We start from the raw sequence: 26781 nt of genomic DNA on the forward strand, positions 1-26781 counted from the left end.
GGAGAAAGCACTGCTTGCGATGGGCTCTCAGGGAGAGAGGAACCAGCCCGCTTTCAGATAAACGGGGTTTATAAAAATCTGATTAAATGCTTTCTTAATACTGGGCATTTTCTCATATGTGTCACTGTATCTCTTGAGGTGCAGTTTATATTAAAAAAAGCCAATCTCTAGACATTTTATCATTTTCCCCTTAAAAAGAAGGAATCTGAAAGCTCTTTGCCATTACTTATTGATGCCGAAAACACTCGTTTCTTATCTCAGGACTGAACATTTGACCTATAGTGCAAAGCCAAAACTGCCAATATTTGAGAAGAACTCCAGACCTGGATTTCAATTTCATGACTAACATCTGTCCAATAGAGCGGATTAAATCAATGCAACCAGTGTGATACATTTTAAATTACTCAAAGTTCAATTCATTTTATTTGAGCGTATGCCCCATATGCTGTGCTGCCAAAATAGGTCACTGAGCCAAGAGCTCAAAAATAATTTAAATAAAGGTTTAAAGAGATGAGAAAGGAAAATGACATAAATTTATATTACCATGAGACCTTCTTTAATGCTTTGAGGAATAAAACTGCCATGAAGCGATGGGATCAGGAAGAAATTTTGCTGCCGGGGATCTCATTTGCAGCAGGGACACCCAGCCATGACGTTGGCCTGAGGCAGCACAGGGGATCTGGCAAAGCGCAGGAGCAGCTCAGACGGGTGGCGTGGAGGGGAAGCGCTTTGTAGGCTGCCTTTACAGGTGAAGCGCAACCGCGCTTTCGGGCACCCCCAGCACCACGGCAGGCTGCAAAATCTACGTGAGATCAACTATTCGGGCAGTATGTCTTCACTGACCTCTCCTCCCCCTGTCCCTTCTCCTGACTCCCATTGCTGAAGCTTCGAGAGATGCAGCAGAAGTCAGGGAAGCTGGAAAGATTTTATTGCACCCTGAATAAAAGACGGGCCCTGGAGTCCACGCAGCTTGCACCCTCTCTTGCCAAGGCCTGACCTAAGTCCTATGAAGTCCCCCCTAAGGTGTGCAAGCAGGAAACCCTAATGTCGCCCGGAGGCTTTCACCTGGCTGCACATGGCAGCATCACACGCGTTGCAAAGCCCCAGAGGGAGCAGGTCCCCCGCAACCGAGCTCCGAGCAAGCCCAGCCCCGCTCCTGCTCGGCCCCCTGCCCGGGGCTGTGCTTTGGCCACCCAGACCCCCGCCAGACCCAGCTGTCAGCCTCGCAGACAAGCAGTACGTAGGGAAACCTGCACTGGGCCATACAGTGCAGTGGGAGATGTGGCTGCCCAGCGCAGAGGGCTCTGGCAGACCCCGGCCGTCCCTCCTCGCGCGGGGAGTTGCCCTTTCCTCCCACCCTCCCGGAGAAGCCCATGCTGACCAGCAGATTGAGGTGTCTCTCTGATCCACACCCTACTAAAGAAAACTCGAGGAGAAGGAAACACGAGGAAGAGGAGGATGGAAGATCTGCAAAAGGGCCACCCTGGCTTGTAACCTTTTTGCCGGTCAGAGGGGCGGCTCTCCTCGGGGTGCATATGGCTTCTGGCAGCATCTGCCCCTGAGTGGGGATGAATTTTCAGGATTGGGGCACTTGCATGTTTTCTAATCATGTTTCTTCCTAACTCACACTGTCCCGTGCTTTCTGAAAGAAAGACAAGCATTTCTGGGGACCTCCTCTGGAAGACGATGGAAGGGAGAGAGGAGCACCCAGTGCTTGTGCTGGGTACGGTGGGATGGGAACCAGGCTCATTTTCCAGCGTGGTCATCTGAGATAACCCCTGGGGACACAGAGATGCTGCCGCCCAGCCCCGCCATCTCACCCGCAGACTCACCAGACTCCTTGGGGCAAGAAAGTTCTTTTTAACACCCTGAAGGGAAATTTCCCTTGCAGATGCATGTTTCATAAAATCAATCATAGAATGGTTTGGGCTGGAAGGGACCTTTAAAGATCATCCAGTTCCAACCCCGCTGCCATGGGCAGGGACACCTTCCACTAGACCAGGTTGCTCCAAGCCCCATCCAACCTGGCCTTGAACACTGCCAGGGATGGGGCATCCACAGCCTCTCTGGGCAACCTGTGCCAGTGCCTCACCACCCTCACAGCGAAGAACTTCTTCCTCGCATCTAATCTAAATGTACCCTCTTTCAGCTTAAAACCGTTACCCCTCGTCTTGTCACTACACTCCCTGACAAAGAGTGTATCCATCTTTCCTCCTTATCCTCCCCATCTTTCCTGCAGGCCCCCTTTAGGTACTGGCAGGCTGCTGGAAGGTGTCCCCGCAGCCTTCTCTTCTCCAGGCTGAACAACCCCCATTTCCTCAGCAACCGCACAAAAAGAAAAGCGCCCTCGGCCGAGCGTCTCGACCCCGGCGCTCGGTCCCTCCGCTCCGCCCGGGGGGTCCGGCGGGCCCACGGCTCGCTCCCCGCCGCGGGGAAGCGGCAGAGCCGGGCCGGGCTGCGCGGCCCCGTTCCGGCCGCCCATTAGCGCTCATTTCCTGGCTGGGGCGATGGCAGGCGGCCGGGCAGCGCTTTCCCTGCCGCAGCCAATTGCGTCTTCAGTCCGTATCGGAGGATCGCGGGGTGTGAGGCGTGGGAGAGCCCGGGGGCCGGTGCGGGGAGCCGCCGCCAGCCCCGGCGCCGCGGCGGGAGGGGGAGGAAGAGGAGGGAGAGGAGCGAGGAAGAGGCCCCGGGGCGGGCAGCCCCCGGGGTCGGGCCGCGCCGGCCGGGCCAGCCGCTTAAATGCAACCCCTGGGGCATCGGCTCCTCTCTGATGAGACCGCTCCGGGGCTGCCGGGGACGGGGCGTCGTCGTGGGGACCGTCACCCTCTGCCTGGCCGCCGGGTGGGCTCTGCAGAGTAAGTGTCCCTCTCTCCCCTCCGCTTCCTCCCCCGGCCCTTTCCTCCTCCTCCTCCTCCTCCTCCTCCTCCTCCTCCTCCTCGCCTGCTGCCCGCGGCTCAGCCCCCAGCGCCCGGCATCTGCGCGGATGAGCTGCCGGGGGTGGGGGACGGGGACGGGACACGGCGGGGCTGAGGCAGCATCGCCGCTCTCCGCAGGCTGGAAACGCTGTGGGAAGGCTCGGCCCCGCTCCCGCTGCTCGGAGGGAGCGCGGGAGCCGAGCGGGGCCGGCCCGGGAGCGGAGCCGCGGCCGCGGGGGGACCGAGCAGCCGCCGTTCCCCTCTGCGAGCCCAACAGCGGAGGGGCAGCAAGGAGGAGGAACCAAATCCCGGGGAACCAGCCCGAGGGGGCTCGGGTCACGCTGGGAAACGCCGCGGGGAAGAGGGAAGGTGGGTTTCAACCAGCTAGCCCGGGGAGCGGGCAGCAGGCGGAGAGCCGGCCGGTCCCTCCGAGCCGCGGCTGGAGGAGGCTGCGGGCAGCCCCCGCGGCCGGGAACGGGGGCGGGCAGTGCCACCAGCGGCTTTGGTTTGGACACGTCACGCCGCCTCCTTCGTCATCAAGGTGACGCACGAGCAGGGCACCGGACGGTGGAGGAACGGTCCCCAGAGTTTGGGAGCTGCGGTTTAGAGCTGTCCCCCCGTTACAGAGCTCCTGCGTGGAGGCTCCACGCTGCCAGCCCTTCTCTATCCTTCTCTATCCTTCTCTATCCTTCTCTATCCTTCTCTATCCTTCTCTATCCTTCTCTATCCTTCTCTATCCTTCTCTATCCTTCTCTACCCTTCCCTACCCGCTCCCCAGCACGCTGCAGGCCCGGGTCCGGTAGACAGAGCTGCGCTTCCAGCTTTGAGTCTCGACCCGCAGAACGCTCCGGAGCGCAGCAGCGTGCCAGGGCCAGCCGCAAACTCGCTGCACTTCGAGCAGCACCGGTACCCTCTTCTCCTTCGGGACATGTTTTACTGGGCGTGAAGGGTCTGGTTTTGCAACCGGCAGAGCGCAGTGGCCTTGCGCAGGGCGCTGCAGGTGGGTGTGATGTTTGCTCTCGAGGCTGATGCGGCTCTGTTTGGATTAGACCGGTTCAGGTGATCTAGGTAGACTGCGTATTGAAAATACTTTTGAATGGTTAGATACTGCATTGCCTTTTTTAGCTTTGTGTGCTGGATAGGGACAGAAAATGTTTGCAAATAATTTAATGGAAGGATTTTTATTACTTTTTTTTTTTTTTTTACATTTACCTTGCAATCACATATTCAAAACGGAGCCATGCCTTTATCAAAACATAAAAGGGTCACTGTGGTGAGATACCCGGCTCCTGTCTGGTCAGAAACGGTGCAAAGGGCCTTTAAATAAACACATGGAGCAGAAAACAATTAGAACAATTTGCAGTGATTACCAGAGGTTCCCGTCTGTTCTGTTTCTCTAGCTGGCACAAACCCCTTTTTCACAGCTCTGGTTAGTCTCTCCTGCACACAGGCTGAACGGCAGACCACAGCTTAGCTGAGGATGTGCTGGGCTCCCTGGAAAGCGTGGTGTCCCTGCAAGGGGACTGGGCAGCACGAGCATGACAAGATGCCCACAAAGGGGCAATCCCAGGCGTGTTATCTTGGGAAAAGCCCAGATCCTATCTGGTTAAAAAAATACAGAGTGGCTGAGGCTTTCTCCTGTGCTGGTCCCATAGGGGAGGACCTGGAAATCAAACTGGCTTCTCGAGCTTCCCTGCCTTACCTTGACCAGCAGAGTTTCTGAATTCTGCCACAGATCCCAAACAGAGCAAAGTCAGCTCGTAATTCATTTACCCATCTCCCCCTACTTGTGGTTGCTCTGGCCGTGGGCGTTTCTTATTTTTTTTATAAGATTTTAAAAAATAATTTCTTTCCCTTGGAGACTTTTTCTTTCTTTGCCTTTTAAAACCATTATTTTCCCTGAAGACTCTGCAGAACCTCCAGGAGCATCCCCAGGGGTCCTGCTTTGCGCTCCTTCAGCATAGCTCAGGATCTCATCCTCCCTCCCCACTGGGTTACAGACATTTGCAGCTCAGCATTATTTTTTTCAGTTGTGCTCTTGCAGTCAGGCTGTTCCCACAGTATGAGAGGAGAGCGGGTGAGCTGCGCCAAGCCAAACCAGGAAAAGGCATTCAGTGGTAGAGGCTTACTCTGTGCTTTATCTGCGTTTTGTCTGGTTTGATTTTTGCGGGTAGATAACAGGATTTCAGTCTCTAGCCAAGTGTGCCAAACCTGCTATTAATTATATAAAAAAAAAAAGTATGCCAGTTGAAACTCAAATGTTTGGTGTTCATCCAAATCTGCATGCAGAAATACCCACATGCAAGCAGAAATCATTGCAGTTACACATTAAACTAAATGGTCAGTTCAATTTCAGAGTGTTATGAACAGCTCTGGAATCACATCAGTAGGAACGAGGTGAGAATTAAATATGCTTTCACGTACGTTTTTGTCTGGAAATCATCAGGAACGTGAAGTCCCTGACTTTGCGTGAAACTGTGTACCTTTGATTACATGTGATTTATCTGCACTGGCATATAACTGGCTGCCTTTACAAAGCTGTTGCCTTAAACATTGATTACACATCCTGAAAACATGATGAAGTTCTTGCCAAGCCTTCACATACTTAAGCCTGCTACAGTTCTTGCTTTTGGGGGATGGTAATTAATTAATATAATAGGTTACCTTGGCCATGGCGATTAAACTTTCCATTTAAATGCAGGATTTTAAAGGAAGGCCAGTTACTGATGCATACAAAAGCATTGCTCAGTTTTCAGAAAATACTATGCTCCCTTACCCAAAAAGACTTGTCCAAACTCTCTCCTCTTGGGTATCGAAACACTGAAACACATGCAATTACTTGGCCTGTATGGTGGAAACATTTCTCCCGGCTCTCGTCCATTAAAAATGTGTATTTAGTCTTTAATTTAAGTATGTATATTCCTTTTATGGTCAGCAGAAAGAAAGAGAACCGGCAAAGCATAATCCATCCTCTCCTAAAACAGACCACTGAGATAGGTAGGATGAATCATGCCCCAGGGGTCCCATCCTGCCCTGGACGGTTGGTGCAGCATCACCTCCACACTCATCACCCTCCTTTGTCTTTCAGCTCCCGGAGGAGTATCGTTAGTTGTCCCACAACCCAACATCAACGCAACAGTGGCACAAAACATCCTCCTCTCAGTTGAATACTCTTGCAGAGGCGTTGCCACCATTGAGTGGAAGCACGTGTCGAGCTGGGGCACCACCAAAATTGTTGAGTGGAAAAGTGGGAATTACGTCAACGTATCCACGGTCTACAAGGACAGAGTAACAACTTTTGAAAATGGCTCTATACAGCTTCTGAACGTGGGCATGAGAGATGCCGGCTACTACTTCATCACTGTAACAGAGGAGCATGGAACCAACACCTACGGCACCATCATAGTCAACGTTTATGGTACGAACTAGATGGGAGTTCTTGGCTTTACCCTGTGTTTAAACATTAGGCTGCTTGTAATCAATTTTATAATATTAATTTTTTTCTGTCCTCCCTGCAGAGATTATCTATGAAGATTTACATTTTGTAGCAGTTCTCTTTGCATTTCTCGCTGCAGTGTCTGCCATTTTGATCTGCTTCATGTGGCTGTGTAATAAATCTCTGCATCTATTTCAGAAGAAGACGGCACACAAACTAACAGGTATCTCTCTACGAATGCAGTCAAGGTATAGGGTTTTCAAGCCTGAATTCTGAGCCTAAGATTCACTTGTGATTTGGGCCATAAAGGTGCTAAGCAGGGATACTGAGCAACAAGAGTGGAAGGGCTCAGTTCAGTTACCCTGTTCAACTCTTTACTAGCTGAGGCAACTGAATAATAGGTATTTAGTTGCAGAACAATCCACGGGACATCTACCTTATACATTTTACATCAGAAACCACAAAACGCTTCCCAACATTGCTAACTGCAACACTTAGGGAGAAAAGGCCGGAGCTGCAATAACACCGCATCAGAGGGCAGGAGACAAAGTCAAGAACGTGAGCAATGCTCTCAGGGTCTGCACTAGAAGGGTATCTCCTAGGGGAAAGTACTCAAATGGCCCTTAGGAGTGGCCCCCACCTCACTTCATGGAGCACTGCACCCCTCCCTCTCCTCCCAAACCCCCCTTTCATCTGCCTTCACGTTTGATGCAGTTGCGCACTCCAGCGAACACTGACTAATATCAAAAGCAGACTCCTAATGCGCCAAAGACACCAGTCCTGAAAAGCAGATCAAGGGAACACAAGGGCTGCACTGAAGGGAACATTCACATATTGGAGAAAATTTTCCAAGCCACAGCCAGGGTTATTTGGCCTAGGCAGCAAGACAAGGTGCCACGCTACAAGCCTGGGCTCAAGCTCTGGGCACATCCTTGGAACGGGAGGTTTCTTTTACCACTTCAAAACATTTCAGGCATTTACCTCCCTTCTTTGTAAGGGCAGATCCACTAGTGGTTTCTTGCCCTGTAGGTAAAAGGTCTGTGTTTCTTCTCTAATAAGCGCTGCTTAAGCTGTTATATTATAACAAGCAGCCTAAGTATCAGTATTTTACTAGACCAACACAGATACCTAAAAATCCTAAGCATCATGGCCCAGACTGTATTGTCAACTCTGCAAAACCCGATACAAGAAGAGATGAATTTGGCTCGAGCCGTCTCTTCCTTTCTGCCACTCACCTACAGCTCTAAGGGCTGCTGCTGTTTTCACGGTGCACACACCACTCACAAGCTTCTGTAGGTACAGAAAATTTTCCCATCATGCCAGAATATACAGGCTTTTGTTTGCATAAAGCCTCTTCTTCCTCCAGTTAAAGCCAGTCTTCCTACAGAGCTGAATTTAATACAGTTATTTGGCAGAGTTCAGGAAAACCACAGTTCTGGAGACTTGCTCTGTCATCTCCCAGAACATGATCTGAAGCAGGGACCTAACTTCTGCCCCAATTCCACCTCAGAACAGCCCTCCTTTCAGAAGTCATGAAGAGAGGTATATGGATGGGCCCTATGGACTTTAGTTTTCAGAGCCTTTAGTCTTGTGTTGGAAGAAACCAGTGTCACTTTAAAGATTGTGAGGGACTCTTTATGCAGTTAAATATTTTGAAAAGATGTATTTAAAACCTAATTGTAGATGAGTAAGCTTGAGCTAATATTAAAAAGTTCAAAATGTCTCAGCTATTAACACAGCGTTGTTAATTTTGGAACGCTGGCCTTCCAATCCATTTGCCAATCAATAATAATATCCTTTTATTTGCAGCAAGTACAACTGAAGAGATTGAATTGGAAACCATTGAGTGTTAGCCAAGGACTGTCTAATAACAAAACCAATTCTACCTCAGGAGAAAGTATTGGCAAAGAAAGCGAGAAGAAACCTAAAAGGTAAAATGTTTGTGACTACTGTAGAAACATCCTGACTTGCAAACTAATTAGACATTAAATCAGCAATGTCTGATGGAGCTGTTTTGACCTGTTAAGTTTTCTGCTCTGCTAGCCAAGGTCAAAGAAAAAAAAGAGTATTCTTCCATGCTGAGCACAATCACATTTTTCTGGCTAATTAATAAAATCTACAGCCTCTACCACTCTTAAAAACAACCACCCAACCAACCAAGCCTCTAAGATCAACCCATAAAGGAAATTATCATGGTCTTGAAGGACACCTGTTTTCTGGCTACAGCAAGTCTCCTATTACAGACAGAACAGCCATTAGCATCCTTCAACATAATAAATTTAATGTCTAATTACAGTATTACATTAAAAAATTAATTGCAAGGATTGAATCCTGTTTATTGCATCTGTGCTGCTACTTTTGGGTGTAAGGAAGTTCCTGAAGCTCTGAAGACAAACTAATTCTTCATGAGACAAAATTGACTTTGAAACAGTGCCGAGCTGGTCAAAGTTCCCCCACTTACATTTCCAGTTGTTTACACTGCCCCTGGGTATTAACACACATTTTATGACATTACTAGAGAAGGTTGTTAAACAAGGAACCGTGCACAGGCACTGAAGACGATGCTGTCTGTAATGATTAGAGGGGTCAGATAAAATACTGACACCACACCGGTGGGGTGGCAAAATACTGAACAGTTTCATTGTGAAAGATGTCGAGTCCTTTGCAAACTTAGCCCACTGATGAATAGTCTATCTGGGAAGAAATGTTAAAACAGCATTACTTTGAAATTTCACATTTATAAATACAGTTCTGAAATTGCTTTTGTTGAGAAGCCACCTTTGCTTTCCTATGTTGTAAGAAAACACAAAGTGATCTAACTAAAGTCTTCTTGAATCTGCATATTGCACTTACATTTTCCACCTGCAGATCTGCAGGGTGGAATAACATTTGCTTTTTTGAGTTAGAAAGCACTAAGCTGACCGAGCTTCGAATTATCGTGTTTTGCTTTTGTATCGAGAAGAATTTTGCAGTGTGAAATAAACTTTGAAAATGTAAGAGACCATGGAATAGTCTGTGTCTGCAGATTGCCACGTGGCTTTTTGAGCCACACTGCTGCTACTGCCTCTCTCGCACTTCAGCTCACTTGTTTGCAAAAACCTTTTTACAGGACAGGCTGACAGAGCTTCCCCTCTGGTCAGGGACTACGATGCTCAGGTGCAGAAGTACTATGGGTTAGATTTGGAAAAACAGAGAATTTCTCACGAAGTGCATAACAATGCAGGTAGGTGCCAAACAGGCTTTTTCCAAAGCACCCTGTACACAATACCTTTACAAACTCATCCCCGGACTGAACTGGCCATTTGTAGTACAAAGGGCCTCTCACCCACTTATAAATTCAGGTACCAGATTCAGCTGGTTGCTCCTTCCTGCATCTAGAACAGGTCAAAAAAAGGTGAGAAATCTAGAAAAAAAAAAATCCCAGCTACAGCACAACTTGGCAAAAAGTAACAGTTTGTTCTAATTCTTCACTTTAAGTATGTATTACCAGTCTTCTGTATTCTTGAGTGAACTAAGCTTTGACAACACAGAAGTTGTAAGTGCATCTGTTTTAATCACCAAGCTTGAAGTACTTTGTAAAGTATCCATATAGCATATGGAAAACATTACTAATTTTTTTTTTCTGTTTATTTATTCCAGATTTTTTTTTTAATCCCTAAATCTTAGAACCTGAATGTGAAGTTATTCATTAGGCTGAGCTGAGTATACAGCAGGTGCTCTGCCAGACTTATTTAGAAGGTACAAAAAGTGCAGCTTACACATTAAGACCATTCTTACCTGCTAACATTGACTTGAACACTGTAATTGCCAAAGGAAAAGTCAGGAAACATATACAGACATGAATGACCATTTGAATGCATTGCTGTAATTGTAGAGATCACTTACACTGTTAAACTACAATATTTGAAAGCTGGGATGAAAGTAGGAAATGACCACTTAAAATTCTTCAATTTAAGGTGCACTGTAACAGCAGTAAAAAGTTTCCAACTAGCACAGTTATTTTACCTCTCTCAGCTTGGCTAACGATACAACAACTTCAGGCACCCATCCTTGGCTACTGATGCTGGTGCCAAACTCACTTTTAGGTAGTAATATCCTAGAGGAACAACAGGGATCCAAATAATACTCAGTGAGGACACACAGTACAGTTAGCCTATGTACTGCTTTCCTTATAGACAATTCCTCAGCCACAAATTTTACCCAGAATTTAACATGTTTACCCTACATAGATAGGATCACTTATAAAATATTCACATTTTCTGAAACTGGTATTTGTCAATATGCATTATTAATGTCAGTAATACTTGACTTACAGAACGTGAGGCTAAGCTGTGTGTAGCAGTTTCTTGCTACACTGCAGGTCCCTGAAGTGTCTAGTCTTATGGCAAGCAGTTAAAGTGGAAGTGTAGAAACTAATAGCTATTCTTACTCCACTTGTAAACTCTGCAAAAATGCAGAACAGCGGCAATTTAATATTTAGAGCATTCCGAGTGATCAAAGGGATTAAGGCATTTTGCTTTTAAACTTTAATTAAAGAGATGTCCAAGTTCATAAGACTGCTTTGGCAATCAATCGTAAAGGTCTTAATCATCCACTAATGTCTTCATTTCACGTTCAAAGATGCATTACCAAGAATTTCAAGACTGTCCCTCTGTTAGAAGCCTAATCAGTCTGTTTTCCATTAAAATTAGGAACCCCTGTGTATTCAACACTAAAAGACAGACTCTCCAGGTCTCTAATATTCTTTTTTTTATTTTTTTTCAGCTAGGCCTGGAAGTCTTGACAAATGTCTTCAGTGCTAGGGTGCAGTGCTTGCACTTCTGCAACACAAGAGAAGTCCTCTTGCATCCATAATTTCTTTTCAGAAAGGGACAAATCCCGCAACTATGAGTTCCTAATAGCTCCACAGCGATCCTATTACTTCGTAATGAAGAGCTTGTTTGACGAAAAGGCTATCACTACATGCAGACGTGTCAATTTAAGTTAGGAACAGTGAAATGTAAAGATACATTTAAGTTTCACACACTCATCTTCTAATTATTAGCAAGAGAAGATTTGTTGTGTTGCCAAGAGTCAAAACAGCCGCATATGATCGGATGCACAAATAGATGCATCAGGCTGTTGGCTGAACTGTTGTTCACCAAGGAACAAAACCCCTCTCTGCCTGTAATCACACAGTGTCTGCTAGCCAAGCAATGTGGGACCTGGCATCACAGGTGTTGCATAAGATTCACCCATCTTTCAAGATCAGGAGACTATTTTCAACTAGTATTTTTTCTGTTTCGTAAGTTGTCTTGGGTAACTCATCAGAACCTAAAAGGAAAACCCTTTCTCTCTCACAGTTCAGTTGCACAGAAGCAAGTACTGCAAGGAAGTGAAATAACAAGATGTTCTACACTGGCAAACGCCAACATAAGTACAATAGCTGCTTTGGATACGCACTGAGCAGCAACTTGCCACAAGCAGTTGCTTAATAGCTGTTTCTTCCAACTATTCTTTATTGCTCGAGAATACAGCAAAATAACAACTGTCACCATACAAGTATGATGTTAAATTCAAACATGTTCTATGTGCAAGAAGTTCTCTTATGTGTGTATATATATATATATATACACACACACACACACCCCCCTCACAACATACAATATGGACCTAAGTCTGAACCAGTTCATACAGTCAGGTTTCAAAAAGACCTTTAGCAATTAATCATCAAACAAAAGAAAAGCTTTGTGCAACACCTTACCAGAAACTTCAAGAAGGCTACAATTACAATGAAAAAACATAAACATGACTTTTTTATTTTAAAAGAACTCAAAAGAGCTGATCCTCAGGAGGATATTATTGTTTCCCTGGATGATGATCAGTGACAGTGCAGAAAAAAACCCCCAAACAGCACAAGTGTAGAGATCCAAGGTCTACTGCATGGGAGTTACCTGCTTCTATACAGACATGAATTTATACAAGTCACCCACAAACTCAAATTGTCAAAATTTTGCAAGCAGAGTAAGACACCTTCCTCTACATGCTGGCAAAAAACAAGGACAGAAAACACAAACAAAATAACTGACACCACGTAGGCTCATCTACAGCCATCAGAGAGGAAGACATTTGCCACAAGCTGTGACTTTGTAACACTCTCAAATTAAACAAATCACTAAGTAAACGTATCTCTCAAAAAGAAATGGGTCACCCAGAAGCCACATCAATGTACAAACAAACTCCAACTCAAGAATGTCATGCAGTGAAGACTGTCCCTTGATTCTTAAGTTTTGTTTAACCTTAACTGTTGACAAGGGAGCTCTGCTTCTCCTCGATTTTCCCACTTCCCATCAAACAAGTCCATTAGCTTCCACAAGGATAGCCATTCCCTGGGGTATAAGCCACTAAAAGGCTTATTGATGGCACAATTCAATTCTAATTATTTTCATCTTTCAGAAATACTTGCAAAGATCTGAGAAAAAGTAGGGGCACGAGGGGAAAGGGAATGACTTTGAGCAGACACCTTTCATGTAGCAAAGGACTACTGAATTTAATTTTGTAAAAGAAAAATACATTAATGACTCAGCTATGTTGCTCTAGCTAGAGCAATCTGCAAAGGTACAGCTGAAAGGAACTTTTTCAAAGTTGTATTTTATATATAATTGAAAAAAGTTTTATTGCAAACACTACAATGGACCTATCTGTACAGGAAAAATTTGGTTTTGCCTTCTTGTATTGACCCACACGTTCCACTTCCCTTTGCTGCATGGGCAGTGATCGTTTGCAGCACAGCGATGATTCAAAGCGCCCATGGAGAGGCTGACAGATTATTAGCATGGAGTTAGGGCAGCCATGAGGAGTTCCATTTTATACACAAAGTTACGCCCTTCCATTTTATTCCACTGCACTTCCTTGAACGGCCCTCGAAGATGATTCCACTTGTTGTCTTGCAGTACATCACCTTTGGGTAGATCCTTGCACTGACTCCGCGGAAACTGAACCATAACTTTGCTGCCACTTTCCGGACCATTACGTACTATGATGAACAGAGATTTTAATGAACATTTTTACACTGTAGGAATTCCTCATATTAAATATCCTTCCTCGTGTATGCTATACATTACTCCTACTCAATACCAAACACACTGAAAGCAAACAAGGGAAATTACCTTACTTTTTTTTTTTTTTTTTAAAGTTTTTCTCTTTGAATTTTCTCTCTCTCCTCTCCCACTTCTCTATGATTTTGCTGCTTTAGCACTGCATGTTCTTGGTTAGAGCAAACCAGAGAAACATTTGACAAAAACCCCCACATGTACACCTTACAAATGCATTTATTTTCCCCTAATGATGCCAGGAAGGGCAAAGTATTTTTGCTGATTCTTACCTTGAATGTATTCCCCACCATTCTGTTGAAAAATGTGATCAAAAAGATACTGTTTCTAGTGGATTTATCTCAAGTGGACAGGAATGAAGTCACTCAGGATAGTTGTTGCTTTTAATCACAAAATTCTGCAAGATTGGTGGAAGGGTGGTGGTGTTCTATTGGCTTGGATGGGGTTTTGCGTTTTGAGGTTGGGGGGTGGTGGTAGTGTTTTGTTTGTTTTTTAAATAAGCACTCAGGAAGATAACACTTAGCCTTCCCCTCACCTACCAAGCTAGCCTTCTACAAAGAGATGACCATCAGGCTGATAGAACATAATTTCTCCTTCATATATCAATGCTGACTATTCCCCATCACCTTCTCCTCCTTAATATGTTTGGAAACTGCTCCCAGGATTGGTTTTTTGCCTCAACTTCCCAGTAATTGCAATGAGGCTGACCAGACTGTAGTTCCCCAGATTCTCCTTCTTGAATACAGGATGTCACATCTGCCTTCTTCCAGTCTTCAGGAACCCTTCCTGATCACCATGACCTTTCAAAGATGACCAAGAGTGGCCTTACAATGACATCAGCCAACTCCCTCAGCACTCATGGATACATCCCACCTGGTCCTGTGAACTTGTCTATGGCTGGTTTCTTCAGAGGTTCTCTAACTCGATCCTCCTCTACTGAGGGTAAGTCTTCTTTGCTCCAAAATTTCCCATTGGTATCAGGGACCTGGGATTCCTGAAGGCCAGTCTTAAGACCAAAGCAAAGGCGGCATCGAGTACCTTGGCATTCTCCATGTCCTGTGCCACCAGGTCCTCTCCCCATTTAACAGCAGGCCCACATTTTCCCTATTCTTCCTTTTGCTGCTAACATACCTGTTGAAGCTCTTCTTGTTGCCCTGTACAACCCTTAGCAGTTTCAACTCCAGATGGGCTTTAGCTTTCCTATCCCCATCAACACATGCTTTGAAAGCCTATCTTCCTCTCAGGTCAACTGATCCTGCTTACAATCTCTTGCAGCTTCCTTTTTATGTCATGAGTTTAGTCATGAGCAACCTGTTCATCCACACAGATCTCCTGTCACCTTTGCACAACTTCCTGCACATAGGAATGACCATTCTTGAGCTTGAAAAAAATAATTAACCAGCTCTCTTGGACCGCTCTTCTCTTCATCCCATAGGATCATATCCCATAGGATTCTTCCAAGAAGATCCCCAAAGAGACCAAACTCTGTTCTCATTAAGTTCAGAGTTGTGATCCTGGTGTTTGCAGTCTTCCCTTCTCTCAGGATCTTGATGGTTTCTGTAATCTCTTTTTTTCTATGCTAATTCTAAGAAATATTTTCAAGCCTGTCTAAATTAAATCAGGTTTATCAAAGTATTGATTCTATTTAGGTGTCAATTCCATACACAAGAGAGATAGTCTCTAGACTTTTATAGAGTAATGTCAATTTATAGCAAAATATTCTAGAAACAATCTCAGAAAGAGAGTTACAAAGCCTGTGTAATTCACTTCAGAATTCTAAGATTTTCCATACGTTTGCTATAGAAAACACTACCTGAAATGGCATAATCTCCATTTGGTGATGCTACAGTTATTGCTGATGCATTGCCAATACTCTCCACCGGCCCCAGACCAACATGATTACTGAAACTCAGCACATGCCATCCCATAACTTTCGCAAGCTGCTGAACTGCATGTACTTGGTGCTGTGACATCTGAAAGATAACAAGAGGTTCATCTTCTGTTCGATATTTGCACACCACAGAAAGAATTGCTTACTGGTTTTACCAAGCATTTTTTCTTTTGCTGTACAGTAGTTATTTATAAAAAGTGACTTTGTCTTATAAGTTCTTTAGTTTCACAGGAACTTGCCTTTTTTTTTTTTTTTAACATATATGCTATATAAGTGCTAGCAGAGCTTTGTGTTATTTGAATTAAGACTAGTTCCTCTGCAGACAGAGAAGGCCTCTGCATTAAGCACACTATGCAGTTAGATGAATTTTTCCTAGGTATATGGGCTTATGCATTTTATTTAAGTATTGCTTTCAATTTACAAAAACCTTTATTTAGGTCTCAAGAAATACAAATAGAATTTTGAAATAATCCTTTCTTTGAATGGAAATGAGACCTCTGCTGTAAAATAGATAAAATCTGTGAGAATATTATCAAAGCAAAATCAGGAAAAAAAAAAAAGTTGAGGTTCTCAGATGCATGATTATCTCCATTAATGTTCAAGTGTAAGCACTGAGCTTTAACAGCTTAAAAGTTTAAAAGCTAATGTTTTCCTGTATCAAAACATAACACTTGTAACAAGGAATTATCTAGCACTGTTCACCAGTTCTCTGTGAACAAGTCTGAAAACACTTGACCAAAAAGAGATACCCTCAGCAGAATCTGTTTCAACATGTTTTCTGTGTCGTGGAGTTTCATATAACTGCAACAGGCCAACCACTATTAAAGACCTGTATTTTGACTACTTATAATGCATAGTAGAGAGACTGTCACTTCTGAATAAAACCAGCAGCTTGCTCTAGGCAATTCAGACAACACAGTTCATTCAAATATCAGCTGATTTAGTAATGGCTAACGCAAAGTGAACACTAACAAGACAATGTTGCAATGACAGTAATTGTGGGCTCATTAAGATCTCTACTCTAGATAGGACTTGGTTACAGCAAGTTTCAGATATTGAATACCTTATTGTCTGCTATAAGTCTCACTGACTTGTTCTGAAGTAAGCAAAAATCTTAGTGCTCCCATAATGAGTAGCACAAAGAAACATATTTTAAATGGGAGGGAAAAAATTGTTATTACTACTGACCTTAGTAAAAACTGGCATTATATTTTAGTAAAGTTACTATACAAACATACTGAAAATTTCAGTCATCCACCTTCCTATTTTCACTGTCTTTATTTGAAGTTTTCTAACATTTTCTACATAGATAAAGGTGAGATTCTAACTTCTGTTTCCCAAACACTACAAGAAAGGGAAGAATAATGTATATGAGTCTACCTGAGATAAAAGGAAATCCTGCAGTTCTTGCTCTTGATGGGACAACGTAATAACTCTTCCATCTCTATGCACAACTCTGATCTGTTCTACTCCAATGTTCAGCTGTAGTTGAATGGATCTTTGAAAACAAGATGCATATTTATTCAAAATGCATTACAACACTTAAGAAAACAGGAAACTAACAACGCAGAATCCCTCCCATTCATTGACAAGAACTCTAAGATGAGGATGGTGCGAAGCCTATGGAATACAACAGCAACTCCAAACATTTCAGTTTCATCACTCACCACAATAGCTACCTCTGTACTGCAGGGGACATATTCTGTGGCATGTTCCCAGACTTGGTCCACTGCTTGTTCAGGTCAAGGAACTTCCTGGGGTGCCTCACAGCTCCCTGCCTGCCACTGTGCCCAAGTTTCCTTCCAGAGGTGCAGGGGAAAATGGTGTGTACTTAGGGTCTGTTCTATCCTACAGCCAAGACTTGGGCAGCATATGTACTCTGGGAACTGAGACTGCAAATTGCACCAATGAGCACAGTCTGCTCCACACTGTGGACACAGCCAAAGAGGACTGCTCAAAATGGAAAGAACAACTGGGTCATCCACTGTCAACACATTAGTTAATTCGCTGCTGGTCAGCACACAGACATTCATCTCTGGTACATGAAATCTCTTATTTTGATGAGAATGTGCATAACTAACAGCATGAATTACATGAGTTCCACATTTCAGTACCTATGCAACCAAGCGAGGACTGAGCACTGACTAGCTCTCCACTAGCTCTTCAAGACCAGACTGGAAGTTCAGCATCCAGCACATACAAAGATACTTTATATTCAGCTATCTCTATGCAAAGTAAATCCCACCTTAAACGGCCACTTCAATTCCTTCTGTGAAAGGAAACTGTGCTAGTTAGCAACTCACTAAGTTTCTTCATTAAAGTGTAAAGTGAGTGACGGGTGGCTGTTCCCCCCCAACTTAGAAAAACAAACACTCGCACACACACAAATAATGGGCTCCTACTTGTCTGTCTGAAGAGAACCTAAAACACAACTTGAATACACTCTGCCATTGCTGCATGCTTCTACAACTAGAAAGATACATGCATTTTCATACTTACTTGCATATCTGTTCATATCCTTGAGAAGTTATTAGAACTTTAACACTGGATTCATAAACATCATTTATATTGGACCAGTGGGCCTGAATCTGAGGATCCTCAATACGGCTAGCCAGACTGTCAATGGTTCGAGCAGTTCTAGAAGATAAAGACATATTCTACACACAATAATCTAGACAGTTTGTGCTGTTATCTTGTTTAGAGGAAATAAGTAGGTTATTAGTTTGGGGGGGGGGGGGGGGTTGTGGCACACAAACAAAAAAAGGCAAATTTAACAGAACCATACAGATCAGGGTTCTATTTCAGCACCATTCTGGTGCTAATGAAGCACACTTCTTTACTCTGTACATTTCACACACGTTCTGCAGCAGTATTAAAGTGGTATTACTCACTATCGACTACTGCACAGCAAAGAATACTAAAAAAGATTTATGCAGTTTAAGAAAAGTAGGGACAATTATCAGCATCCTACGTCCTAACTGTCACAGACACCTCGAAGAAATGTTTTTTTTTTCTTTTTGTTTTTACTAGCTGAGTGTAGTTAGCTCATATTTCATGATATGTTATTGGTTCTTAGTACTTAAAAATAAAGACTATTTTAACAGTGAAGGAAGAAGTAGCTAGTTTTAAGAACAATGAAAAAAGATCAATTGTATTCGACGTAATAGTACATTCTATTGTAACTGTTAACAAGAATAGCTTGTGAACTACCTGCGTCTCAAAAAGATATGTTTTGCCTGCTTTATTATCTTTTCCAGAAGTCCTTCATTCGACTGTAAAGAACTGATATCATTTTTATCAAAAGTCTGGGGTCCTGCAAGTCTCATTCTCTTATGGCCAAAAGGTGCACTAGCTGGATGTGGCATCACTGTTGAGCTCAGGGTTTGCTTGTGACACTGCAACAAACAACAGATGTTATAAAAGGAAGTGACCAAGTAATGTATTTTCAAGAAATAATATGTATACTACAATATGCTGCTTCACATCAGGTTTTTTAAGTGTACATACTTTCAAAAAGTGCAACTTTTTTACTTTATAAACTTGACAGCACTTTAAAGCCAGCTTTACACTCAAACTTTGCCTCCCCTGTTTATGCAGGTCTTTCAAACCTTATGGAAAGTGATTTTTAAAAAAAGGTGCTAGCTAACAAAAATTTGGTAGTATGGCAGTAGCTCCTAATAAGTGGAGACAGAATGGTCAAACAAAAATAAAGGAAGCATTTTAGAGATAAAAAATTCAGGTACAAAAAGATTAGCAACCTGTTCAAAGTCAAGAAAGGAAATTCACAACCGAGCTGGGCACTGAGCCAAAGCTTCATGAAACCTAGTTCAGTATTTAAAACACTGGACTTATTCCACACGACTGCATGACCTGCAGAGCCATGCTGTAAGGAGATGAACACTCTCTGGAATACAGTTTCACAACTGCTTAGACATCTAAAATTGTGCTCCTTTTCAGAACAGACGAAACCTCAACCTTCTGCCCCTGGTCCTTCTGCTAGATTATATGAGAATCTAAAACACCGAAGCAGAGAAGTGGACCTCAAAAGAAGCAACTTTATTATGGTAAGTGATTGTTCTTTCTTCGTGGGAGTATGGTCTGAACAGATGCTAACTTAGAAGTACATGACAAGCACTAATTAGACACAAAGAAAAAAAGGAGACTGGTGAACTGTACTGGAAAAATCTTGCACAGCTTTTCTGAAGTGTGTAGCTGGGCCTGAGGTTAAATAAAGAACTAGTGTTCCATGAAAGCATTAACTGGAACTCCCTAACCACCTATACAGACTAAAGCTGAACAGTAGGATGCCTTACACAAATGGATAGAAAGTGACTGGCCTCTAGTGGCACTGTGTTGGTACAACAGTGCCACACACTATGTAGAAGACTGAACAAAAGCCCCAAAACTCTTCAATACTTGACCACCATAAATGCATTACCTCTCGGATAAGTTGATGCAAATTATGTTCCAGAACATAGAGATGATCCTCTGGATTCTGTTTTTCAGAAGCAGACTTTTGTGATTTTTTGTCATTGGAAGAGTGACACAGAGAAATAGACAACTGCAAACCTGTACAAAGCAGATTTAAAAAAAAAAAAAAAAAAAAAAAAGGACACCCAACAATTTTCAAGGAGGCTACTGAGAACTGCTTTTCTTCATGTTTTATAGTCTTTAGTGTAAAGTGTAAAACTACTGGTAGTTTTACAACCAGTATTCACCATATCAGAGAAAAATCAAAGAATGATGCTAGAGAGCACAGCACCAAAGGCAAGTAAGACTTGCTACTCACTGAAGTGTTGACAAGCAACTATTAACTCACTAGGTGCATTTCACATCAATTTCTATGACTCAATCCCACACAAAAAGAGCAGCCCCCAGGACCTCATTCCTTCCACAAAGAAGGAATGATTTACCATCATATAAATTTTAAGCAATCCAGAAACATATTCCTCACATGATACAATCAGTTGTGTACCCCTTGTAAGAACACAGGATTCACCAGCTGACTCTGAGCTGTCTTCATGCTGTTTAATTATCTTCACTGAAGCCATTCTTCTAAAGACCCATTAACTCAAGTCTTAAATTTCACCTGCATGCAGTCCAGGAACAATGACTTATGCACAGCTCCAAACTGCAATGTGCACATGGCATTACAGTTGACAGCTTTAAGTGCTACTGACAAAAAACACGATTACAAAGAAAAAACATCCAAAATCCACACAATAAAGTATGAGTAAATTAGAAACTAAAGTGCATTAGTTGAATGTTTCTACAATTAGCAAGCAAAATTCAAATTCTAGGAAATTCTGTTTTTCAAAACCTTTGAAACCTTAAGAACAGAGTGTTAAAAAAGGTCACATTAATCAGAATTTCAGTTCATGTATAAGCAAATAATCGTAGGTTAAGAAGTCTTAAAAAGTTTCCTACCTGGGAAAGGCTGGGAGATTATCTGATTTTTCACAACAATGTGAGGAATTTGTGATTTAATTTGAACAGCTTCTCGTGACAGCTGGGCAAAAATTTCTTTACATAAAAGAACATTCTGTGCAGTTTCCAACTTTGTCTGCCAGTGTGGAGAGCCTGAAAAACATAAATCAACATTTGCAGAAGGAAAGAGTAAAGAGAAGCTACCTTTTTGTTCAGATACCAGATACTGTGCAGTAGCTGTGAGTATTTGGTAAGATAAGGTAGTCAGTATCTTCTATCCAAATTGAGTATTTTCAGAATTTTATCTCAGTTAAGCAAGCACTTTAAGATAACATTAATGCATTTTACTTTGATTTTACATACATGTATACTGTGAACTGCAACTCGCTTCTGGAACTACCTATTACATTCCCAGGCATTTTGTGAACTCTGGTTATGAACCTCTGCTTCTTGAGTTGCAATTTACTTTCAATGATACTTCTAGTTTTATTAAGTTCACTCGACAATGAACCACCAAATAATGTTAAGTTCATCTATGTGCTTTCACAGGATTCATAGGCACAAAATTCTTGGAAGATTCTAGCCTGAGTAAGCACACAAGCTCTATACTGTACCCTGAATAACGTATAAAACATCTACCTAGTACGGCATCCTGTCTACTTTCAAGACAGCACAAGCATTTGTGACAGACCACTGTGAAATAAAACCCTGCCAGTTCTTTTTAATCCAAAAAAAGAAGTGGATGAATTTTTAATCCCAAAAGTTTACAGCTTCACATACTGGCACATATCAAATGAATCAATCTACTACCTGCCAGGTGAGCTGTTGGTAATTAATGCACATACTGCCACCACAGTTTCAGACCCAGAGAAAACATATGAGCCACAGAAACAAACAATGCATTTTGGGCAAAGTTAAGAATGAGCAGGCAGTCGTTCAGTTCAGTTGAACTAATGGGATGTAACTGGCTAAAACACAATACCTTGGTTTGCTTTCGGTTATGTGCTCAAACTTTTAATGACTAACAAAAGGTGCTCCAGAACACTTAAAATACAATCCTAGTCATTTTTTTCAGAAACTGAGTAAACACGTATGAAAGACTGAAGGAGTATGCTTTGAAAGCAACATGTTTCCAAAGCCCAAGCAGAACCTAAACAGAAAATTTCAGTTTAAATAACAATATTCTTGTTCACTATTCTTTCAAGCTATATGCTAAAATTTTCAAATAAATATCATATGCAAACCCATTTCTTGAGAACATGCTCAAAAAAAACAACATATAGCTAGATATACCTGGTTTTGATTTTGGCATGGGTCTTTTAAAGAGATTGACTGTCCCAAGGTCACCAATGTCTGGAGCTTGTTTCTGAATAGAAACCTAGGAAAAAAGAGAAAACATCATCTGATGTTTGTTCTTTGTTGCAAGCACACAAATACCAAAACAAAACCCATGCTACTTTAATAAAGTTTCTCTGGCAAACCTTGATATAGGCTGATCCCTCTAAATCACTTGGAATTTGAACATCCAAAGGACAGTAATCCTCAGGTATCTTTTTATCCAGGTCAATGTCAGTGTTCTTTATCACCTCAAATGTACCATGGTGAAGAAAAAGGGAGCCTAAGAAAGGAAGGACAAAGACACACATACTACATATAAAGCACGTTCTGCAAATAATGAAGCTCATACCTCTGTTTTGGAAGAATATGTATTTCTAAGTCTCCAAACCTCCACAGTTGCACAAATTTCTTAATGAATTCTTAAAAAAATAGGTAAATTAGAAAGCTCATTTCAGCACATCAGCATCTCAGTCCTCCAGCGTGTGATGTGTAATGTTTTACAGTAAGTTAACAAGTACTATTTAATAATTATAGGAGAAAACCAACAGTGTTCCAAAATGGTGTCAGTAGATGCAGGGGAGGAGAAAAAAAAAGAACGGTGTTTGGTTAAAACAAGACAAAAAGTTAACTGCCCAAAGTTTTGCAAGCAAGCAGCTTAAGGTGCAACACCCTTACTGATTTAAAGGAATGCTGATGATGTTTGGCTTGCACTCTTAAAACTGTGACAGTGTTCTGTCTGTAAAAAAAAACTGTACAGCCAGTCATTCAGGTGAGACTGATAGAAGTAGATGCCCACTGTTGGGGTTTAACCCCAGCCAGCAACTAAGCACCACACAGCCACTCACTCAATTCCCCCTCACCCAGTAGGATGGGGGAGAGAATTGGGGAAAAAAAACCAAACGTAAAACTCAAGGGTTGAGATAAGAACAGTTTAATATAACAGAAAGGAAGAAAATAATAATGATAATAATAACAAAAATAAAAATGATAATAATAATAGAGGAATTGGAATATACAAAACAAGTGATGCATAATGCAATTGCTCACCACTCACCGACTGATGCCCAGTTAGCTCCTGAGCAGCAATCCCCCACCCCCCAGGCCAACTCCTCCCAGTTTATATACTGGACATGACGTCACATGGTATGGAATACCCCTTTGGCCAGTTTGGGTCAGCTGTCCTGGTTGTGTCCCCTCCCAACTTCTTGTGCCCCCCCAGCCTTCTTGCTGGCTGGGCGTGAGAAGCTGAGAAATCCTTGACTTAGTCTAAAAGCTACTTAGCAACAACTGAAAACGTCAGTGCGTTATCACCATTCTCCTCATACTGAACCCAAAATATAACACTATACCAGCTACCAGAAAGAAAATTAATTCTATCCCAGCCGAAAGCAGGACACCCACATCGGTCCTAGCTGCATCCCTTTTACATCCAGAGCATGGGTCGTCTAGTTTAGGATAAATCATCTAAAAAGAGATATATCCTAAGCTGCATCTACAGCTTCTTCAAGAACATAAGATGAATAACCCTAAATTTGTCCTTCCCCTCCTTCACCGATGACAACAGGGGCCCAACATAACCAGTTCACATGCCTGCTTTGTATCTACGTCTTAAGTTTCATGAGATTCTGTATTCACTCTTTCACTCCATAATTGGTTCTAGTACTCTGGGCTGGTTACCCTCTCTTGCTGTAATCCATGAAATAATGCATATTCTCAGTATCGTTTCTCACAAATGTAGGAATAATAGATACAATGAATCTATCTTCAATGATGCTCTTTAGTCATATGGTTCAGTTTTAGGTAGTCCTCTGAGGAACTGGGCGTTAGACGCGATGATCCTTAGGAGTCCCTTCCAACTTGAGATATTCTATGATTCTACGATCTTCACTCAGAGGAAAATGCAACATACTCCTCAATTTTTTTTAAAATGCTTTACAGACCAAACGTAGATAAAAGCCAAAGATTTACAAGGTCTATCTGTCAACTGATCAACTACATTGTCAATGCAGAATTGTTTCCATAGAGCAATCTTTACTAGAATCCTACACAGTCAGCCTTTAAAATCACTTTCTAGGTTGAGGATGGCACAGTATTTTTCCTGATAATAAAACAAGTTTCCTCCTTTTATAATGCTATCTCCTAATTACAATAAACTTTCATTAAATGGTATTATTTATTATTACAGTTATTCCATCTGTTTTTCCAGTTACAAAAAAAATTTCATAAAATATAAACATTCCATGCTTGAGAAAAACAAAAGACCCTGCTGTTTACCTGCACTTCTGTAGCTCAGATCACCAAGAATTTTGTCTCCCACTTTTCTCAGTTTCCAGTGTTGTCTCAGTCTTAGCAGTTCAGAGTTGAAGTCTCTTTGTCGTTTATTTTCCTGGTTTTCTGCAACTGATTTGGACAATCTTTCTGCACCTTTCAACAGGATTTGAGCTGCTCCAGCTAATGACTTCTTTTTTGAAATCAACTGTAAAAACTGAGGATTCTAATAACAAAAAAGAGAAAGAGCTACTTGCGCCTTAATTCTCAAAAATTATTCGCAGAAACTAATTGACAGTGACCGATAACTTGGTTTTGCTGGATGTTCAGTAACTTATTTAGAATTACTTTCGCACTAGCATTGTATAGTCACGAGTAGCATCTTGACTTACAGTTTCAGCAGAGGCCTTTGAAATCAGCCTCACCTCCCATCCTCAGCCTTACCCTGACCCATAAAGCACTATACCAACACTTCGTAAGGAACGTTTTACTAAATCTTGTACGCCCCATACATGAAAAAATCCAGTGAAATGAAATTTTTAGTATCAAGCCATAGAAACTACACAAGTAGGTAGAATATACCTGTTTTGGAGGAAGGGGATCCTGCACAACTGGATCTAGGGTCATGAACTTTTTATCCTTCACAATGCTAAGAACATCATACAACACACACATCTCAGTCAAGGCGCTTCTTAAGTTGTTCCGCACTGAATCCCAAGGCCAGAGGGATGGCTGAAACTTTACCAACCCTAAAAATAAAACAAGAGACGGGGAAACGAAGGATTGCAAAAAGATACGGCGCAAGGTTCCTTCTTAAACCACAGAGGGATCACGACGGCGTGAAATACACCATGACCGCACGGCACCCGGACCTATCCTTTCCCGCTCTACCGCGGCAATTCGCTGGGCCTCGGTCGGGAACGTCCCGACCTGACGATCCGCGGCCAGCCGCGCCTGTGGGGCTGCCGGCCGGGAACCGCCAGCCGCAGCCCGGCGAGAGAGCTCGGGCTCCGGGCCCAGCCGCGGGCCGCCCGCCAGGCAGCCGCGGGCCCGCCGCCCCTCACCTTCCTCATCCTCCGCCTCGCCCGGCTCGGCCCAGGCGCGGCCCGCCGAAGCCGGCTCGTCCTCCTCGGAGCCGGAGCCCTGGCTGAAGTCGATGCGCTGCGCCAGGCGCGCCAGGTTCTGGGACATGGAGAGCGGCTGCAGGTAGGTCTCGCTGCCATCCAGCCCCACCTCCTGCACCTGCTTCTCGCACGCCGACTCGATGCTGATGCGCACCGCCGGCACGCCCGCCATCTTGGTGCGACCTCCGACCGCGGCCGCCGGGCGTGCGCCGGGCGGAGGCGGGCGGGCGGGGGGGGCGGGGCCAGCGCCGGGCGCGCTCGGCTCTTTCCGGAGAGCGCTCGGCAGGGGGCGGAGCCGGCCCTGAGGGGACGGGCGGGAAGGAGGGCGGCAGCCGGCGGGCTTCGCCTCGCTGCGGGCGGCCGCTTTCCCTCTGCCCCTCACGCCGCAGGCAAACCCCGGCCGGGTTCGCCCCTCCGAGGTGGCCGGGCAGCTCCGAGCTGCTGCGGTTTTCTTTTACGGCGTGGTTTCCGACCAGAAGTTGGTTTAATTCCCCGTTCTAAAGGTAAATTCGCTTCTGGTTCCCCCTCATCAGCTACGACCGCGCAGGAGGTGTGGGAGCAGCTCGGAACACCTGGCATTTGTTTTCAAGGGCGAACGTTAGAATTTGTGGTGCTGCACGTGATAGCGTATTTCCATACATGCTGTGTGGCACGTCTAAATATTTTGATGGTTTTAATATTTTGTACTGGCCGTGGAAACTGGTTTGCTGCTAGGTGACTGTAAAAGTGAGATTTGGTAAATAATTATTAGAAATCTTATACTAACACTATGATTGAAACAACAGACAAAAGTATAGCCAAGCAATTAACTAGTAGAGGTAGTTACTCATAACTTTTGCAGTTCTTTGCTCTTATGACTAGATGTTCCTGTACGCTAGATGAGAATAATGTTGAAACTGACCACATGGGATTGAAACTGCGTTAAGCTTCAAGATCAAAGAACAAGGGCAAGAATAAAGACTTCAAGGACAGCCAACAAGAACTTCAAATGGGTCGGTGGTCGCAAAAGCAGCCCTTTGACTCAAATGGATCCTTTATTGCGCATGATCAGATGTAGGCAGTACTATGATATTCAGTTATAATCATTTTTATGTATATGTATACTAATCTGATTAATATGAAATTAGTTATTCTATATAAGCTGTTTGTGCGAAAGCTGTGGCATGCACGCTAGGTGGAACTATCCCCCGTGCATCCAGCGCTGCAATAAAGAATGCCTGCTTTCTAAAACTCCAAAACGAGTCTTAGAGAGTTTCTTCGACCAGCTTTTCGGTATCACATGTTTGCCAGG

General features: G+C 43.4%; 2 protein-coding genes across 5 annotated transcripts; one reads left to right on the forward strand and one right to left on the reverse strand.

The window, feature by feature from the left end:
* The first annotated feature begins 2420 nt into the window (after window positions 1-2420).
* Window positions 2421-12520, forward strand: VSTM5 (V-set and transmembrane domain containing 5). 4 transcript variants are annotated; one of them, XR_003927513.2, is made up of 6 exons: window positions 2421-2855; window positions 6004-6333; window positions 6434-6574; window positions 8161-8282; window positions 9461-9574; window positions 11116-12520. XR_003927513.2 is itself a non-coding variant. In XM_030042389.2 (4 exons), exons 1-4 carry the CDS (start codon window positions 2771-2773, stop codon window positions 8202-8204), a joined length of 600 nt encoding a protein of 199 aa, XP_029898249.1. In that variant the 5' UTR covers window positions 2421-2770; the 3' UTR covers window positions 8205-9348. The 4 variants fall into 4 exon arrangements, 1 of the variants encoding a protein (XP_029898249.1); XR_003927512.2 differs by lacking the exon at window positions 9461-9574; XR_003927514.2 differs by lacking the exon at window positions 9461-9574 and having other exon boundaries at window positions 11120-12520.
* MED17 (mediator complex subunit 17) lies at window positions 12118-25700 on the reverse strand. The gene is made up of 12 exons (XM_030042377.1): window positions 25431-25700; window positions 24949-25115; window positions 24373-24592; window positions 22242-22378; window positions 22054-22138; window positions 20761-20913; window positions 19772-19902; window positions 18544-18728; window positions 17833-17970; window positions 16714-16831; window positions 15256-15415; window positions 12118-13366 (listed from the first exon to the last, which is right to left on the reverse strand). Exons 1-12 carry the CDS (start codon window positions 25660-25662, stop codon window positions 13161-13163), a joined length of 1932 nt encoding a protein of 643 aa, XP_029898237.1. The 5' UTR covers window positions 25663-25700; the 3' UTR covers window positions 12118-13160.
* Between the last annotated feature and the right edge of the window lie 1081 nt (window positions 25701-26781).

This window comes from Aquila chrysaetos, chromosome 19, assembly GCF_900496995.4.
Source record: "Aquila chrysaetos chrysaetos chromosome 19, bAquChr1.4, whole genome shotgun sequence".
Taxonomy (NCBI): Eukaryota; Metazoa; Chordata; class Aves; order Accipitriformes; family Accipitridae; genus Aquila; species Aquila chrysaetos.